Source organism: Bombus pascuorum, chromosome 3 (genome assembly GCF_905332965.1).
Source record: "Bombus pascuorum chromosome 3, iyBomPasc1.1, whole genome shotgun sequence".
NCBI lineage: Eukaryota > Metazoa > Arthropoda > Insecta > Hymenoptera > Apidae > Bombus > Bombus pascuorum.
In genome coordinates, this window is record NC_083490.1 from 9067973 (window position 1) to 9088663 (window position 20691).

At 38.4% G+C, this 20691-nt stretch overlaps 1 protein-coding gene across 2 annotated transcripts in view; it reads right to left on the reverse strand.

The window, feature by feature from the left end:
- Positions 1 to 1661: 1661 nt before the first annotated feature.
- Positions 1662 to 20691, reverse strand: part of LOC132905650 (ras-responsive element-binding protein 1) — a 99953-nt gene continuing 80923 nt past the window's right edge. For both annotated transcript variants that reach the window (XM_060957155.1, XM_060957154.1), the window contains exons 2-4: positions 8323 to 8396; positions 3569 to 7939; positions 1662 to 3347 (exon numbers count right to left, since the gene is read on the reverse strand). In XM_060957155.1, coding sequence (XP_060813138.1) covers positions 2781 to 3347; positions 3569 to 7939; positions 8323 to 8396 — 5012 coding nt within the window. In that variant the 3' untranslated portion in view covers positions 1662 to 2780. The remainder of the gene's footprint in view (positions 3348 to 3568; positions 7940 to 8322; positions 8397 to 20691) is intronic.

The window sequence follows — 20691 nt, forward strand, 5'->3', positions numbered from 1 at the left end:
TTTCACAGATTCTTTTATCGATAATTTATGCTTCGAGTATAGATACTAGATATTTTCAATATCTTTATATTTACACATTTATTTACGCGTATGTATGTATTTAGGAATTTGTTAATTCCTATTGTACACATCTATGTTTAAATCGTAACCGTTGACATCCTTAACCTTAACATTAGCATAACGATTATCCCATTTATATTTAGTCGAATAGGGGATTCCTCGAAAATCAACATGTCACGAATCGCTACGTATCAATAGTCAAAGAAGAGAAGTCTTCTTTTTTATACATGTACTGCGCGAACGAAATTATCGATAGTTCTTAAGATTTTTCTACCGAAATCTATAATTTATGGAATAAAATTTTCAAACTATACACGTTTCACGCAATACACATATAACATATTTGTGGAAGAAAAATCTAAGTCCTATTGACGGAACTTTAAAGGAAACGGAAAACACCCCGAATAAGTTAGCAAACGGTCGACTTTCGATGAGCGCAGACGTCGATTCGCAAGCAGCCATTCTTGCTAAAGAAGGATAAATACGGTGAGCTTTAAAAAGGAAAAGAGAAAGAGAAAGACAAAAGTGAAGATTCATAGGAAAGGAAGAAAAAGAAGATGGGAAAGAAGTATAAACCTGTTGTATATGATGGAATGTATTTGTGTCGCATAAAAGAGATCATATAGTGAATGACAAAAGGCAAGAATGGAAAATTATATCAGAAGCAGAACACTGCGGAAAGAAAATAGGAGAAGGAGAAGGAAAAAAGTATTACGATTAGAAGATAGAAATGTTTCATCGATTGATTCGACTTGTATTTCTGGTGTCCACCGAGAGGACCGATAACCGACATGAGAATCGAAGCCGACTATTTGGTATAATTGCATTTTTTTTTAAATATTGTCCTCTCGATTCCTAGGGGACTCGAATGAACGAGGACTATGCACGATACGACGCGGAACATAAACCTACCGAAATTTTTAGACTATCTATGTACAGTAATCATTTATCCGACGGAATAAAAATCGATTATTACATATATATATATATATATATATATATATATATATATATATATATATATATATATATATATGTAATAATATTATATAAATTAAATTATATAAATATATATATATATATATATATATATATTTTATATATATTATATATATATGTATATGTATTAATATATATATATATTTATTTATATAATTATATACGATAAACTTTCTTTTCTATATTGCTCTATTTGCATATTACTAAATCGCGTTCTTCGCTTTGCATGACGTCTACCGAGAAGAACGTATGCTATCTTACCGACTGAGCTTCGCGGTCCGGTCTCTACAATCAATAAATCGAACGCGACTTCAATTTCTTTCGGTTGTCTCAGTTTTCGATTCGCGTTTCGAGACACCTTTTTCTTCAGCAAAAAATAAGTACATCGCTTATAAGGAAAACTTTACATTTAATAAATTTCGATTTTAGGTACGTGACAAACAATAAATAGAAATACGTATTATATGGCTAACTTAATTCGTTGTGTAAAATGTATCTTTGGATTTTAATACGGCTCGCTCGATTAATGAAGAGAAAGTCACCGACTAAGTATATGCTCCGTGACATTCTCTTGGTCCATTCCTGACCAGAGGCATAAACCTTTCGTTTTGACACAGCTTTATCATGCCTTTTTAATGTACAACGCTAGCTCTTAAAGAAACGTGTAAGCTTATTAGAAACGTGTGATTCACGCGTATTTGTGGTTATAATATGTACATAATAGAGAGAGATACGCGGAAATATGTTAGCCCGTATTTCGCGTGGGCGCGAGAGATTAGAAGAAAGAGAAAATAGAAAAAAAAGAGGAAAGTAGGCACTTAATTGACGAAGAAAAGACATGCAACGATTCTGTGAAAGTAGCTTTGCGTTGTTGTAGTTAATTTAAACATTTCTCTTGACTCGAACAAAGCATGACAACTTGATGAAATTTTATTGAAATAGGCTCTTAATTCGCTTATGTTGTTAAAAATCATCAAGATTCATGCACAATATAATCATAGATTTAATTTTATGTAATTTGAAATTTATATTTCTATTGGCATCGTTAACATTTGTTATTTAAAAATATCATCAAACGACTCATGTTTATTAAAGAAAGAAGAAATTCACCAATGTCAAATTATAAAAATGTTTGAAATTAAGATAAAAGGTCTTATATGTTGTTAAATTTCTTCTTCGGTAATACGGTAAATATTTTGTAAGATGATATTTTAAAGAAACAGCCTGATGTCCAATAAAAATATCTAATAATGGTGAGTACATTTATTTGAAAAGATGTCCAATTCACTCGAATTCTCTACAAATCTTATGAAACCATCAATGTATCAAGTGAATTGTAACATATTGACAAATAAAAAATGACTACAATTCTTTCACAGTCACGCAAAAATAAATTACTACAATAAGTACTGCTATATAAAAACACTGATATATTGTTGTATTTCTTCATTTTTCAACAAATTTTTTTAATTAAATTAACTATCAAGTAAATAACAATAAAAAAGGGCTAAAAGAAAATCAAAACTCAATTTTTAACAATATTTATCAATTTATCATACTTATTAACACGCATGCACACTTGTTTCTCAAATAAGTACCTACTTACACTATCTCTATTATACAAAGATCAATTTATCGATTGACTTTCGTACACGTAAATGGGGGAGGAACCTAAGGCACGATCGTGAAATGTTCAAAAAAAAGCAACAGCCGAATCTACTTCACTCATGGCTACGGTTTACTCCTAATAGCTTGGCTGCGTCATCAGCGGATGCCTGTAGTACTCTGTCGATGAAACTCTTGTCTCTTATTCCCAGCAGGTTCGAGATCAAATCATTATCCGTGCTCTCTGCATCTGGATTTGCGTTTGATGGAATACTGGCCAATTTTCCTGTTAGAGTGGTTAATTTCTCGTACGGATTGAATCTTATTAATCCACTCGGGGCTGCATCACCGGTCGCGACTGGAGTAACAGTTGGTAAAGAGATTCTATCTTGAATACGGGAATTTCCGTTGTTGGCTGCCACCAGAATTTGTTGTTGTTGTTGACTTCGTGGTGTGATCGTAGGTGGCTGTGCAGGTGAGTTTTCTTCATCTCCGCTTGTACCAACATACATGGTAGAATCAATGGACTCGTGCTTCTTTCTGTGCCGCAACATACTATGTTTCAAGGTGAATCTTCTGCAGCATATATCACAGGAGAAAGGCCGTTCTCCGGTGTGTGTTCTCATATGGCGCCGGAGATCCTCTGCAGACCAGAACCGCCTCATACAAAATGCACATACAACCTAGAAATAATAAGAAATTAACTGTTTTAGTTGCAGTTCGCATGTTTGCTTAATCAGTCAATTGTTACAAAGTAACACTACTTGAAATAGACTTGATAATACAGAGCATCAGTTAACCATAGACAGACTTGATCGTAGCTAAAGTAGTTTTATCTACGAATGATATTCACAACTTATTTACGCTCTGTATAAGTCTTTCTTAAAAAAGTAGATGCTCTTACCTTCCTGTTACTATAGTCTGGGAAACGTCCCCGTTTTTCTTCTCCATCGCTGGTATGGTGTTGTGGGGGTGGTTGTTGCTGGTCTTCAACCGCGTCGATGTCCATATCCAGTGCCCCTTTCGCCACTAACATTTCGTAGGATTTTTTGTGGTTCATTTTGATGTGTTCGAGGCAGTCGTGTCTTTCTGCGAAACCACAATCGCACAAGTGGCACTTAAAGGGAACATCACTGGGCCCAGGTGATGATCTCGGTGAAGGTCTTCTCGATCTAGCTGTTTCGTTGGCCAATTGCGAAGCGCCAGAATTCGATTTGCTAAGTCCTGGCATCGAAGAAGTTTCTATCCCTTCAGACACGCTCGAAGACTGACTATCATAATCAGTTTGTTCGTTATTCGGCTTTGGACACTCCTGTGGGCTGGTTTGAGGTTCACTGGATGGAGTCTCCGACCTGGTCTTCATCTTTCGAGCGTGTTTAGTGGAACGATGTTTCTTTAGGTTACCCAACGTTGAAAATGTTGAGCTGGGACATTGATTGCATTTGTAGGGTCTTTCAGGAACGTTTCTCATGGAGAACGAGTTACTATTGTTGATAATCGCTTGAGAATCTGGAGAGGAAGAGTTTCGAACTCTACGCATCTTGTTCGGATTTGCTTTATGTTTTCGGAGCAAATGACGGTCGCAGTTCGATTTCGTTGTAAATAGCAAGGAACAGTGAACGCATTGATAAGGTTTCTGTCCAGTGTGTGTCAAAATATGTCGTCTGAGAGACGAGGTCCATGGAAATGGTCTTTCACAGTATGGACAGATTACTCTATTGGGGGCCATTGAATATGCTGATTTCTTCTTTTTTTTCTTCTTTTTCTTTTTTTTTTTTGATGCGTTCGTCGAATGTGATGAATTTACAGAGTCAGATTTTTCATCACTGCCAGAATTATTGCAATCACTGTTCGATGCTACTAAACCCTCTTCATCGCTTAAATATTGGGGTTGAAACTGCTGGTATTGTTGGGAGGCATTGTCCAACAGCTCTGACACGCTAGCGAGATCAGGTGCTCCATCCTCTATCTTCTCGCTGTTCTCCAGGTTGAGCACTTTGCCAGGATTTTTATCAATCGAATTTTCCATCACAGTAGCTCTCTCCGTGTCAGATTTTTTCTGTTGTTCAGTAACAATTCGTTCGTTCTTCTCCAGCTCAACATTTGTCTCGTTTGGGTCATCGTTTGAACATTCCATAACTTCTTCTTTCACTACAATTTCTTTCGTAGAATCTGTAGCTTCTAACTGTCCTCGCAATAGACTCTTCTCCCTTTGATCTTGAGATTCTTGAGTTTCTTTCTCTTGGGGCCCTTCGTCTATTACCAGTTCTTCTTCAGAGTCATTGTCTTCCATTTTGTTTGCCTTTAATTGCTGTGCCAGGATAGCGTACTTCACTTGGTCGGAGATAGAATGCCTCGTAAATTCCGGATTCGTTGACTGTTCCGCTTTTGGCAGGATATTGTTATATGATTGACTGCCTTGAGGAGTTGCCTGACCAAGGTTTTGAATCAACGTAGGATGGCTGGAAGGTGGTCTTCCTCTTGTCGAGTGACCTCCTCTTGGTCGCTGACTCCAGTGCTGAGGATGTTGCTGTTTAATGTGCCTTTCCATATTGCTCCTCAAGGTAAATCTCGCTGAGCAATGTTCACAAGTAAAAGGCCTCTCAGTTCTGTACCTCCGTTGCTTTTGTTTAGGCATCAGGACTCCATTTTTGATCACCATCTTTACAGAATTGGACGAGGGCAGATTGTCTGGTTTATCGCGGTTTGCCAGACTCTTGTTGGCCATCTTAGAAGATATTAATTTGGCATATTCACTTTGGTCGGTTGTTGAATGAGACTGGGAGTTCATGTCTCTATTTTGAGAAAAGGTGGTAAATCCCGCGCTACCTATGGGTGGCTCCACCAAAGTACCTCCGCTTGTCAACTGTAGACCTCTGACCAATTCCTTCTGTAATCTTTCCTTCATAGAGAAATCCTGGCCAAAGATATGATGATTGAACATGTACGGTGGCAATATTCCAGCTCCTACGCTACCAGGGAATGTACTGAAATTTCTGTAGATTGCGTTAGCGTACAGAGCTTCCAGAGATGTAGGTTGAGAACTACCCTGGCCAGCCTTCAACAAAGCCTCAGTCAACAATAATTGACTGGTAGCACTGTACAAATCTTTTTGGTTATTTCCAAATTGTTCGTGAGCCGCGGCGAAGTTATCGTCCTCCTTTTCTTTCGACTTCTTGCTGAGATCTAGTACGTCCATGGAAAGGTCCAACGGACCGTCTTCGCCTATGTTTTCCGATATGTTGAGACCTTTCTTTAAATTCATAGGACTAGCTTGTATTCTTTGGTGCGAATCTGTTTTGGTTTCTGTGACTAGAGATACGCTACCCTCGGATGACCTCGACTCCAAATCGTCGTCCAACTTCGAATAATCCGATTTGGCATCTTGACCAGGTTTTGTCTCCTCGGAGTTCCTCTGGGTCAGCTCCAAAGGCTGACCATGCCTTGAAAACGCATCATTTTTTTCAAAGTGGCTAGTGCTGTACATCGACATCGAGGAATTTTGCAGCTTCGCCTCTTCTATTATTCTGATCTCACCTCTGACCTCCATAGAAACCGGAGGATAGTGTATTTGCGCCTGGTGAAGATCGTCGCGTTCTGTCGGATATACCAGGCTTTTCCTCGCTTCATCCTTCAAAACTCTGGGTGAGTTTCCGCGTTCCACGTTCTCATTCGTAGAATCTTCATTTGGATGATAAATGAGAACGCTCTTAATGTCTTCTCTTGTCAATTTTCCATGTCGGTTTCGTACATGGCGCTCACAATTTGCTTTAGTTGTGAAAGCGTAATTGCAGAGAGAGCATTCGTAAGGTCTGTCGCCATTATGAGACCTCAGATGCCTCACCAGAGTCGCTTTATCAGTGCTGGTATAAGGACACATATTACAAGGATACGGCATGCCAGGTCCCACGCCCATGTGCGCCCTATTGTGACCTTTTAGGGCTCTTAGATTAGGAAATATCGAGGAACAGAGCCTACAAGGGAACTCCCCTTTCAATTTCATTTTTCTGAATTCCGCAGAAAAAGCGTCTTGAGCTTCCTCCTCGTGGTACTCTGCGCAATACGTACTCGAACTACCAGAAGAATTTGCACTGGTATTAAATTTGATGTTGTTCTCTGGTGTACTGGTGTCTGATCGAAAACTCTGTAAGATAGGTCCAGAGGTGACAGATATGATACTCTGTATATCGGCAAGATCTTTGCCTTCTTTCGCTTCCCTCAAAGCAGCCTTGTTTTGAAGATCCAAACCAGCGAAGAAATCGTCTCTTCGCGATTGGCTATCGTCAGTTGTTCTACTTTGCAAATTCATCGTGCCGCAGTCAGTTTCGTGGGCATCCAACGCGGATCTACAAGGGAATGCTCGCAGACATTTGGAGCATTGGAATTTTGCTACCTCACCGGAAGCTGGACGGTGAAGCGATTGTTCGCAGACAGCTCTAGCTATTGCTGGGAATTTATCGGACGAGAAATCAACGAACGTTAAATCGTTGAAACCTACTATCGAGTTTCTCAGATTTCTCGCGGTATTTCCCATCGAGTGTTCTGCAAAATGTATCATGAACCGATGCAGATTCAGTACTCTGTGGTTTTTGAACGACAAGTTACATGTGTCGCATTTTGCAGGGAATTCCGGATGACTTCGTTCCAGATGCGTTTCTAAGAGGGCGCTAGTGGCAAAATCTTGTCGCCCGCATACTGGACAATTGTAAATGTTCTGATTGTCATCCTGTCTCGATTTTATCTCGCTTCTCGAACTATTTAGAAGAATCTTATGCCTCTTCTGTGTTTCGCTGTCGCTCGCATAGTTAGGGCATTTTCTTTTTCCAGTTAACGACGAGGTCTGTTCCTCGTTCCGTTTGTCCCCGATATTTGGCGAGTTTCTTTTTGTGATTTCGTTGTTGTTATATTCCTCGAGATGTCGCTGCCTGGATGATTTGTCCGAGTCGCTGCTACCTTCGGAGTCGGTACAGCTGTTAGGCGAGGCGCCTCTGTGCGCTGTCCTTAAATGCCTGTTCATATTGCCGTTTGTGGTGAACGCCATCTCACAGTTCTTGCATTTGAACGGCCGTTCCCCAGAGTGTACTAACACATGTCTGTCGAGGGAGCTTGCGGAGCTGAGTATTTTCATGCAAACTCCGCAAGAATAGTCATCCTCGACGCTACAGTCTGTGCTACGTGGCGAATTATGGCCACGTAAGTGGTTCGTTAGCTCCTTGGAAGTAGACAAAACGGTCGGACAAGCTGGACATGGGTGTGCGCGTTCTGGTAGCTCAACCTGCAAAAGCAAGGAGACTGTTAAACGGGTTTGATTCTCGAATAGTGAATAAAATAATATATAGCGGAGTATTTAAAGATAATTATAAATTATAAAAATAGCTATACGCGTTAAGTAACAAGCTATGGTAATAGATGGCGACAACGGAGATTGTTAGATAGGTTGGATCCTTCGGTTTTTAATCGATGACTATCGTAAGATACATAAACAGGTGAGAAAATGTGATAGAATAATAAGAGGAATATCGTATAATGAAATAGAAAGATTGCTAAAGAATATGAATCTAAAATCTATTCTTGAGAATTTTAGTTTAGAACGAGATCCAACTGACTGAAACTTTATTTACTGATTACTTGACTGGACACTTGTATGTTTGAACTTACACTAGATGGTGAAGATGCAGCATCAGCTGGTGTTTCGTTTTCATTTTCCTGTGTGGGTCCGTTCTTAACAGTAACTGAAACATAAAGGAAAATCACTGTAAGACAATTGCAATCTATATTAATATCTTGATACTTGATTTAAAGTCGAGGCAACGTTGTCTATACTCTTCCTATATTGTTCAAATTTTTTTTAGGACTTATATATCCTAACCTATTGTTTTATTATCCTCACTACAGTATCAATCCTTTGATATTTGATATCGATAAATTTTTAGGCTTACCAAGTGATAATCTTAAAAAACATAAAAAAAACGAAATAAATAAATTCCGTCGAGATATTAGCTTTTAAGATGTCGATGATACATTTGTCTTCGTCGATTTATCATTATTGTCACATCGTTCATTCATATAACGATTTTAATATAACTATATTAGATACGATTATTTTCCAAAATATATCGAATATTCCTTCGCTCTTAACTGCTATTAAAGAAAATTTTCTTCTATGAGAGAAAGATCATCGCTGTGCTTGGAAGTACGTTAGAAGTTTCAGCTGTTCTATACGCGTGGCTAACCGATAGCAATTTCATCTGACTCGATAATAGGTTATTGTTTGTAAATTTTTTAAATTGTAACAAGCGAGCGATACGATCGCGTCATAGAAATGGACGCGAACCACGCGCGTCTTCCGGAAGCTGATAGAACGACCGCAAAGAATGCCTCGAGGCTGCTACGATGACACTTATCAGCTACTCGAACCACAATCGTCCTTATTTACTAAGTCTTTTCTATTCTGCAAGCTACCGTTGGAGCAAACTTCCGAGAACGATATCGTGTCGAAAATAATGTCCAGTATCGTTGATCCGGTATCGTTACAAAAATATTATAACATCGATACGACGTTGATATAGATATTAATTTCGTACTCGCCAAGTGTCTCGTCGTTTGAAATTATCGATTGTGTTTGTTAAAAATCGACGATAATTCAGTTATTATTATTGTTATTAGATGTATCTGAAGCGTATCGTTAAGTTACCTAAAACGTTGAAGGATTCTATTATATCGACTGATGTAACTAGAAATTTTATCTTCGTATCGAAATAATTCGAACGATCTAACAGCGAGATCAATATATACGTAATTATTTGCATTACAAGTCATTTGTACCATCACGTTCGCTCAGCGAAATCGACTTGTCCTAATTCGAATCACGTAAATTCGCCCGAACAACGATCCGCAGCCATTCACTGGGAAAATTCACTGGGAATCGCAAACGAAACCGACGAGAAGCAAACATTGGATGAAACAAACTAAGAGCAACTCGTCTCGAAGTATCAATCGACGGTAATCTTATAAGGTACGAATGCAGAACTACGCTGGAATGGAAGAACTACGCTGCGATTGCGATATACGAATAAACAACGGTGAAATATGAGGAAATAGCGCGTTCGAGAGCTTTTGAAAATAAAAATTCCAGTAGCGCAAACGAACGTGATCTTGTACGATCGGCTTTATCTCGCTCAAGCGTTCTCTTTTCATCCGACAAGAACGTAGATTAAGAGCGGTGACAGCGTCGTGCGTTGTCCATTCTAGCCGTAACACGATACAGGCGAAACATCTTTGCTCTGTTATCGACGATTAATCGTTAGATGGACTATAACGTCACCGAGGAGACTAAAGATTTCGTAGATGTCTTCTAACCTCATATTTTCTAACCTCCAGTGCAGTTTCGTCGTTCGTTGTTGTGTAAGCGGAGATTGTCGATCGTAGAAATACGTTTTCGTTGGACAGAGAAGGAAGAAGGTGAAAAAAGCAGAAGGAGTATGAAGAAAAAGTTAAGACGAATAAAAACCTATGATAAAAGCTTGGTAGAAATACCGAACGATCTTCTATCGTTCTCTTATCTATATATCTGAGTAATATTTAAGTGCAATATTATCGCTATTTTAATCTATGAAATATTCAAAGTTTCCATTATGTCAAATCTCGTTACAACGTTACACGCTCAAGAAGAAAAGTGTAACGCTATCAAAATGATCTTACAACACGTGTATTCGATATACAGTTAATTTTTGCTTTTAATTCTATGAATTGAATAATTCATTCGAGCTTCTTTGCCATTTAATCGTCTTGCACAGACCTAAATGTAATTTTACCGCGATCATGTTGATGCGTTCTGCGGCAAATTGAAATATGCAAGAATGTATATGTACGCTAGATAAATAGACTACATATTTCAAATGAGATTCTCTGTTTCTTTCATAATTATATTCGTAATTACAAAACGAGTACATAAACGTAATAACCGTAAATATATATCTAGCTACCTACTCTCGTCGTAAATGTGCACTGCACCTGTAAACTATTGCAAATCGTTTCGAGCGTCTGATTTTAATAAGTTGACGAGCCTATAGAAACCTAGCGGACAAATTGCTGGCGCAAGGACAGGCCCGGTCTTCGTCGATTCGATGGCAGGACGAGAGGAACAGGTGCGATTAAAGCCGGTCTCACACGCCTGGCATTCCGCTGACAAACGCGTCGGCCAGGTGACTCGATTCATGCGCGTAAATCACGCGGGCCAAACGGGTTTTCGGCCAGTTTAACTCTACTCTGATTTAACTTGCGGTTTGCGTCCACGTTTAGCGGACAGGTTGGCATTTAAGTGCGCGAATAAATTCGACACGAATGATGTACGTGGACGACCGCCATGACCTAACCTCCACTCGTTTCGTGCGTACAATCGGACCACCATAAGTCAGGCACCGGTAAAAATCGTTCATGTGTGATCAAACGAGACGATTCATCGTAGGTGATGGAAGATTCGTTGATCGAAACGATGTGATCGATGATAGAAAAAAAAAAAAAGAAAAATACATATAGGATTTCTTTTATCGATCGTTTAGTGCGAATACCTCGGTAATATTCGACTAGGTTGGCAACTAAGTGGTTGTGGATTTTGCCATTAGATGGTATTGACAAAATCTACAATCACATAGTTGCCAACCTAATAGATTTCCATCGATCGCGATCTGACTGTAGTTTTGAATCAGATTTAGCCGAGGAAGAATAATTTACGAAATAAAGTGGAAATAACGTGGTGGGAGGCGACGAATCTCGATGAGCTACATATATTGCATGTGTGTTTTGATATTGGGTTTCTAGGATAATCGCGTTTGGAGTACACAGTTGCATTTTGCGTTCGAAAGACCACAGTATCGAAATATATCAGGAGCATCGTGAAAATAGTTATTTCTATTGGTTGGTATCATCATGGTGTGTATAAATGTTCAGTTTAGATTTGCCTATGTATGTAATTGGGTGAGAATCGTCACGTTACGATTTTGAACGCGATTTCAATGTCAATTTGAATGAATTCGAGCATTGAAATTTGAATATTCATTTTATGTGATAGTATAATATTTATTAATATTATATTTCCGATCTTCGAATTTGTATTAGGCTTTCCGAAAAGTTTCTTTCGTTTTGTAAGGAAATAATAGATGCACAATGTTTTCTGTCTTATATTAATTTATTGAATTATGCACGAACGTAATACTAAAAATGTAACGAAATGGATCACACGTAATTCAATAAAATAATATAAAACAGAAATTCTTGTCCATCCGTTATCAGCTTTTGAAGCGAAAGAAACTTTTCAGACAACCTAATACGTAAATAGGTAGATAATATTTGAATACTTGAATTGAAATCAAAGTATCTGTACTTTTAAATTACTTCAATTTCTCTATTCAAATGAGAAATTCGATTGAAATATTTCAGCACGAACATGAATTTTCCGCATCTGCAAACGCGTGGATATAACACCGAGTTGCGAATATTTCAATAGAAATCTGAACACGTAACACGATTTCGTATAGTCGAAGATAAATGTCGATTTGAATATGAGAATTGCGAAAAGGATATTTTTATCAAAGAAGTTACTTTTTACCAAGCAACGTACGAATGGTAAATTTTCAATGAAAATTGCAGATGGAAACTTGGCAAATAGAAACGATAGGTTTCCAGTTCTTAGAAGATGTTTATATTTTATAAAAATTATTGAAGAGCATTTGAAACGTAGGTGATCGATTCTCCAAGTTCAAGATTATCTATTTGATGGCGCCAGATACCTATGTAAGTATAGGAAATGTTTAAAGGGTAACAACGAGCTCGCAAAAGCCTGCCTGATAACTTGGTGCTGCAAAGTAAATAAACATTTATCTAGCAAATGAAAAAACCTACTTATCTTTTGCGCAAGAGCGACTACCTTCTTATCTGGATTTCGAGAAATTTCGTTTTTTAAGTATTATCTCGAATGATATGTTGCAGTCGACCGACACCTCGCATCCAGCCGATCAACGTTGAAAAATCAAGACCACGTTGAAAGATTAACTTCAAATTGATCGATAACAGATTATACGTATAATCGATAAGCTAAGAAAAATTTCGCCACCGCTAAGCATCGAAGCCTCAAAGAAGCGCAAAAATTGGCAATTTGAGAGGTGAAAATTTACAGTCTCCAATTTGTTACATTCGGTTGTAAGTACGTACAGTTACGTATTAGATTGTCCGAAAAGTTTCTTTCGTTTTATAAGGAAATAATAGACGCAACAATGTTTTTTTGTTTTAAATGATCATACGTAATTCAATAAAATAATATAAAACAGAAATTCTTGTTCATCCATTATCATCCTATGAAACGAAAGAAACTTTTCGGACCACCTAATGTATTTCGTTTTCAATGAAACTTACGAATTTCCAACTTCGTCAAAGAAGATATTCGGAGAAATTCTCTGCTTTGGAGATATGAATCTTAGAACGGGGAATGGATACTCAAGTACATGTTAAAGTTTCTTTGTAAAAATTGCAATTTAGAAGAGAATTTCGCTCGGGCACGCACGTAAATATTTAATATCTTTTTAGCTCAATTCAACCCAATGATTCAGGCGAAATATTCGCAAAATGGTAAAAGGCGACAAAAGTGCGACGAAGAGTCGCATTAACCGAGGGAAGACAACGCGAACGATCAGGTGACTCTGTTTCGGAATTCGAGTGAAAAATATCGCGTGGTTGCAGCTGTCCGATATTGAAAATTGGAAGAGATCAGAAAATGGTATAAATCAGTTGACTATCCGCTGTAAATATCGGTGGCGTATGAAATCGAGGATACACGCGGAGCAGGCGAGTCTGGTGAAATTCGGAACAGATCCGTCCGTCTTGACAAGTGGAAATCCAGCTGCTTTCCATTTCTAACGATCACCGATCGGAGACCAATGGTTACGAGGCTCTGTCAACCACGAAAACCGATTTCTATTTTCTTCTCCGGCCACTTCCACCTGTCGATCGAAACTTACGACACTTTCGACCATCGACGATTTCTAACAGCAAAAATAAAAAAAGTTTCATTTAATTCGTTTCACCCATTCTGCGAAGTTTCCTCGTACGAAGAAAGAATTTTCTTTTCTTTTACGGAGACGAGGAAGAAGAAAAGAAGAGCCGTGGAACGTTTGTTCCAGTTGGAGCGTTAAGATCGATAAGGTTTCTTCTTCTTTTAATCGTCGCGCTTCGATGAATGACAATATTTTTTCGATTACGTTGGCGTTGTTGATTCAGCAGAGTTCAGAGAAACGTACGCCATGGTTAGAAACGATGACAACGCTCCTACGTCGATTATGTCGAACAGGACTTCTGCAAAGTTTCTTCCACCAAAGATTCCATTATTCTCGACGATTCTTCGAAACGATCGTTCTCTTCCATGGAAATAAATCGTTTCGTGATTTTCGTTTGTTCGAGTTCCATCAGCTTGTCGATCTGTTCCGATCGCTGTAATTTTAAGTTTCTGTAGACCGAACTCGTTGAAGAGAAAATTCTACGTAAATGGAAATCAGTAAACGCGTCCGATGATAAAAATTAGCGGTAAATTTACGATTTTTCAAAATTGTACAATATGATACGAAGTTAAGCGCGAAATTAGGCTGAAGCGATCGAACGGAAGATTCAAAGTTAGCGTTGTTTGTAGAGAGACCAGCGCGAAGATATTTTTACGAGATCGTTCGCGAGATTTTCTACGATTTTCGATCGAGAACGATGTTTGATTATCGGCGTTTATTCCTTGAAGTTATCAGAGATTTCGATCGTTCGACGCGGAAACGATCGCGAGAGCGAAAATTGAAAATGATCGAAGAAAAATGTTGACGAGTGACGAAACGATGTTGTGAAATCGATTTACGAACGCTGCCGGTTTATTAAAGAAATATTTAAGAATATTGACCGCTGATCGGCCTTCGGTCACGAAAACTCATTCGTGTTCCGTATTCCTCGAACCGGAAGCATTCTTCGAATCGTATATTCGATCGAAGAATCAAATCGAATCGAAAACACTTTTGGTAATTGTTGAACAAATACGAACGACACAGGTTTTCATTGATAATTTCAAATTTCGTGCCAGGTGAAAGAAATTCAACCTCGCTGTGTTCCAATTTTGTCAATATTTTCCATACCGAAGAGCGTTCTTCGTTCCATTGAGAAATTTCAAAATAAAAGGTTACTCGAAGATCGGATAATCTCCTCAAACTTAGTAACAAAAATCAAAATTGTTAACTACGTTGCTCTATTTGTGCAACTTCGAGTTCTAATTTAGGTACTTTAGATGCTGGGTTGCCAACGTACGATAACGCGAATCCATATTTTCCATCGCAACCATAATTTCTAAAAAATGTTCGCCTAACTTCAACTGTAGGAAAATCATCCCTTTCTATCATCATTAGATCGAACTTCATCCAACAAACTGTCGTCATCCGGTTAAAGAAAACAAAGATTTCTAAAAAATGTTCACCTAACCTCAACTGTAGGTAAATTCCCATTATTATCAAACTTCGTCCAATAAAGTGTCATCGTTCGGCTAAATAAAACAAGATTTCTAAAAAAAAGTTCACCTAACCTCAACTAGATAAAATAGACAAACCATTTCTACCATTATTATATATATTAATGTTCACCTAACCTCAACTAGTAAAATAGACAAACCATTTCTACCATTATTATATATATTAATGTTCACCTAACCTCAACTAGATAAAATAGACAAACCATTTCTACCATTATTATATATATTAATGTTCACCTAACCTCACCTATAAATCGCTGCTTGCTACCGTTATTAACGTTGAAATCCAGCCAGTGTCAAACTAAAAATAGGGCAGAAGAAACAAAATAAAACGTCCAGAAGATATCGCAAGTAAAGAAAAATTCACTTGTAACCAATCCCTTTCGGTTATCAATCTCGGCTTCGAGATGCTTTTCGAATAATTTTTCACGTTAAAATACAAAACGGTATAGCGTACGTATCGCCATTGAGCAGAAAGGGTCTTTCTACAAGGGCCGTGCGCCACGCCCTGTATCCGCAATGCACCCCCTGCGAGAGAGTTCATGTTGCAGGGAGTCGTGGAAAAGGGAGCAGTGTCAGTCCATCGAGGGCGTACATGCGCACTTCCGCCAACCGGCGCCTCCTACGAATCATAGTGATGCTGCGCTGAAGCATTGGTGGGGGAGATGCTCGCCATTGGCCGCTTCTCATCTGTCCAGAGCTTTTATCTCGTTCCCCTCTCCTTCGCTCCACTAACTTCCCTCTCTCTGCTACGCGTCCCCTTTTCTCCTCGTTTCTCCATCTCTCACTCGTATTTTAGAAGGTTCTCTCTCTCTCTCTGTTTCGTTACATATATATATATATTTTCTTTTTCTCTCCTTTGTTATATATATATATATATATGTCTGTCGTGATATTTACTCGCCTTCCTGAAAGGCGAGTTTTTAAACGTTAGGACTTAGAAAGGTTCTTTTACTCGACAGATTTTAAAAAGAAGGCAATGAACTCGACGTTCCCGTAGCTTGTCAATGACCTCTGCACTATCCTTTCTAGATGAAATTTCTTGCTTCGAGACCGAATCATTTCGAGGGATGCTGTGTGGAGACTTTGGAATTTTTTGAGGTTATGAGTTTACGTAGCATCTACCTATATCGCTCTTGCGTTTCTTTTAGGTCGGTTGATTTATTGTCCTTGCCTTTTGGATCGGTGTCGTGATTAAACCTAACCTTAAAACTTTTACCTCAATTTCATGCTGCGATACTGATCGTCGAAAAAATCGACGCCGATGTAGTCGCGTGATGCTGAATCGGCGGTAGGAATTTTTATTTCCTTTCTATCAAGCTTCGTGAATCACGAAGTAAAGAGATTTACGACGACGAACATAACCAAAGTTCCACGTATTTCATCGGGGCAATGTTTTGCTTTGCTGTTAACTTGTTACTACTTTCAACGGCAATAGTATACGTATATACAAGAATATGCTAGAAAAAACAATGTACATATTACTTAAAACAGTCGCTATCAAGACTAACCTCAAATCGTCAGTCCGCAGGTTTTTGTGACAAACTGAAAAATTCAAACACATATATATATAACATGCAGGTGGTAACAAAAACTATATAAAACACCTAAAATTACACGTAACATGTAAAATATAAGAACCACGTAAAAATCTGAAATTCATTAGAATGATCAACATGTCGGACAATGCTCTATCTAGGTTATATTTTCTCGACCATCTTCCCGAAGATACGAATCTGCGCATAGATATCCGCAGTCTGTTTATTACTATACACCTAGCATTACCGTAACGCTAGACATTAACGTTCCTCTATATAGAACATTCCTCTATATAGAACATTTTATATTTTTCCATACGAATAAACTTCTATACGACGTAATTCCTACATGATGTACATATTTCACTTTACGCATATTTCCACCTTTTTCTCGGTTCTCTATGCTCTCATCTTCCTCTACCTCCTCCCTTTCCTCCTCCCCTCATTTTCTTCGCTCGTCTCGTCTCTTCGAGCGAGTAGCTCGTCGTCGTCGTCGTCGTCATCGTTGTCGTCCAGGCTCGCTCTTTCCCTAGCTCTCCTCTCGCTCTCCTCTCTCTATCGTTCCCCCCACCCACCCCCTACGTCCCCGCTCTCTTCACGCTCGGATACACCCACGCAGCACCACGCAGGAGAAGCAAAGATGGCGGTCGGTTAGTGTGTTTCGAGAGTCGTAGCCCTGACAACCTTGGACTTACCCAGCCGTAACACCCTGCCACCCTCTATGCGCTCTGGGTGACACACACGCTCTCCTTTTTTCCCATCTTTTTCCTTTCTGTTACTCTTTCGTCTCTCTCTTTGGTATACGAGCCCCCTCGGAAGTCATAGTCGATCGATTCCACTTTTGGCTGAGTTTCCCAATTTCATTACGCAGGCGATTTTAATTTCAAATCGCGAGTAAAATCTCATTTAAAATTGGCAAATCGTCAGATCACGGGAAATCGGGTATCGTAGCGACAGTTTTGTTTAGCGCTTTAGTCCTTTCGGTATTCGTGGGATACAATGTGCCTTTAAATGGCTACGTCCTAAATGCTTTATATTCGGTATATCTAGATTTTCAGAGTTTCTAGCTCATTTGCGACGTTGGATTTAAAAATGTCTTAACTCGCTCGGATTTCCGGAGTTCCCAGTGTCAGGGATTTTCGTATCAGTTCCAGGGAATTTTATGGTGTGCACAGGCACGCGGTTAAGTCGAAAATCGGTTCTCGCCACAGTTTCCTTCGGTTGACGGTTCAAATTTGCAACATTAGATACGTGGAGGAATTTCTGCTACAGGTAAAAGTTTCCTAAATTTCGATACAAAGTTCCAGATATCATTCCGACGAGTCTAGTTATTTCAAAGTTTAATATCCTTTCCGATTCTCGCGATTCCTAATGTATATTTCTTAGCTTCCAATCTTCTTCCAACTTCTAGCCTAAGATAAGGCAAAATTCCTATTGGCCATTCATTCTGAATTGCAGGTAAGCGATATGTAAAAGAAGCTATGTAATATTGAAATAAAATTCAGAATATCGATCCTAAACTGAAAAAGAGAAAAAATTCGAAATTTCCAACTCTCTCTCAATTACCTTCGCCGATCGATAAATAACAGATCGATGAACTTTTCTATCACGCATTTCCTATGTACGATCGCCTGCTTAATATTGATCGCGAGTACATCTCATTTGCATACGTATACTACTAAATAACAACATGGTTGGACTAAGAATAACGAAGATGAACGTACTTGTACAAATTCGTAAAATCCTAAGCATCCAACATCGTGATAGCCGATACCATCGTAACTATCCTGTTTGTACATGGAACAACAATATTCTATCAGCCAGACTTTGTATAGTATGTAGCGAGATTAGATTCTAATTCTCTTGGGTCCAAAGTTTCCACGGAAGTATTAAGAGGCAACTCGATACAAGACTTAGGTTCGCGACGATGAAAGATCGATATCTAAACTGTATCACACAGCCTTATCACGAGACTACTCCACATCCAGCTTTCGCTTCTCTTAATTCTGCCACTAATCCAGCAAATTATTCCTAACCATACGTTGATCAGTTCGATTAAACGAGGTTTAATCCGGTGACCTCGACGTTCAGCCTGCACGATCAACATCCTCGCTATCTAACCAATATACATCAAATTTGATCCTCCATTTACTCGTCTGTTTCCATTGACGTTGTCCTGAATCGCTATAGGTAGCTAGGTATTCCATACGTTTCTTCAGTTTCCATTTTATCACGTTCGATCGATATTGATATCGTGTTCTCGCGAGGAGCAAACGCAAGCAACGTATTACTTTACGCAAACAGATATTAAAAATAAGAATCGTGGCTGCTCGAGCGAATAGAATTAATGGTATTTAAAATATAGCAGTGGAAGATACGAAAGAATCTTTGTATCGACCGAGACAAGGTCGCGATAGGCGACTATTATTATTATTATTACTGTTATGTATTATTTTTTTACAAGACAGGAAATTTCCCCTAGAAACTTATTAGAAAATTAAACGATGAAATTAATTTTGATGAAGGCGCCACTCGAAATATCGCACGCGAGAAACTCCGTAAGTTGTTTCAAGAAGAAAAATGATGGAGAAGCGGAGGATTTAAATCTAAAAACTAAATTATTATTATATATCATAGCAATCGTTATATGCGTATCGTATTTTATATTACAATAATTAGACGATTTCTTCGATCAGCTCCGCTTCTACGTTTCTACACGGCGATTACGAAATATGTATATAGATATACACGCGTGATTATCTCGTCGCAGCATGATCGACAGTCTTTCTCCGAAAACTTAGATCTGTACGTGTGTAAACACGGGAGTTGACCTCTAGCTCATGGGAGCAAACAATGTAGAAGCAGTCTCTGGATCGTATCCGATTCTCCAAGACGACGAAAAAGTTTCATGTATTATGGATTTTTTGTTCGCTTCGTGTGTATTGGTCGTTTACCTTGTTCCTTTCTATTTGGAATTATTTTTAGAATTGAGAGAGTACAGTAAGAAAGTACGGCGAATTTCCAGTTATCGAGAATAGATCGAAGGAAAAACGACTTGTAGCAAAATTACGATAACAAGTCCGTTCGTTGGCGAAAAATTGTTTTTGCAAGAAATCGTGCGAAAATTTCAACCTGTGCGAATATCTACTAAATTGCCCGAAAAGCGTCTTCCTTTCGCAGGCGTGTTTTTTACAACAGTGCATCTTCGTACAGACGTGAGATGTCTGTGAAATGTCGCGGTGTTTATTTCAACAGAAGAAAATGGATCGTACGAGATTCGATAAAATAATATAAAACAAAAAACATTGCGCGTCTATTATTTTTTTATAAAAAGAAAAGCTTTTCGGACAACCTAATGCATCGAGCGAGACGATAGGATCAGTGTCGGATCCTAATTCTTTGAAATATGTTCGAGGAGAAGTTACTCGTGGAAGAAATCACGTAAAAATTCCATTTATCCGAATATTAGTCGAACAACGTTGGACAAGGCAATTATTTTTGAGAAACCCAGTAGAATTCCATTTTTTCGCACGTATCTATCGAGAAAAAATTTCGAAAAGGAACAACATCGCGATAGAAGGTCATTTTTATTAATAGAAATATCGCAAGCACCTACGTGAAAAATAGACGAATAATTGTTATAATATTGATAGTTAAGTAAGTATGGTTATAAAGAGCGTCTTCCTGTATGGATACTCAGTATTCCGCATGTTGCATTACGTGCGTAAAACGCGTGCACGTTTTATTACATTGTTTATCGTGTATTCAGAGTATGTGACGTTCGTATATCATTCTTATGGCAAAAAATTAAAGTTATTATGTTAATCGTCATTTTGTTTTTATTCATATAAACATAGCTTTATGAATTGTTTATTCGACATAATGATTTATTAACATAAAACTCGTAGGAAGCGAAATAACTCGATCGTAATTTTCGTAACGAAC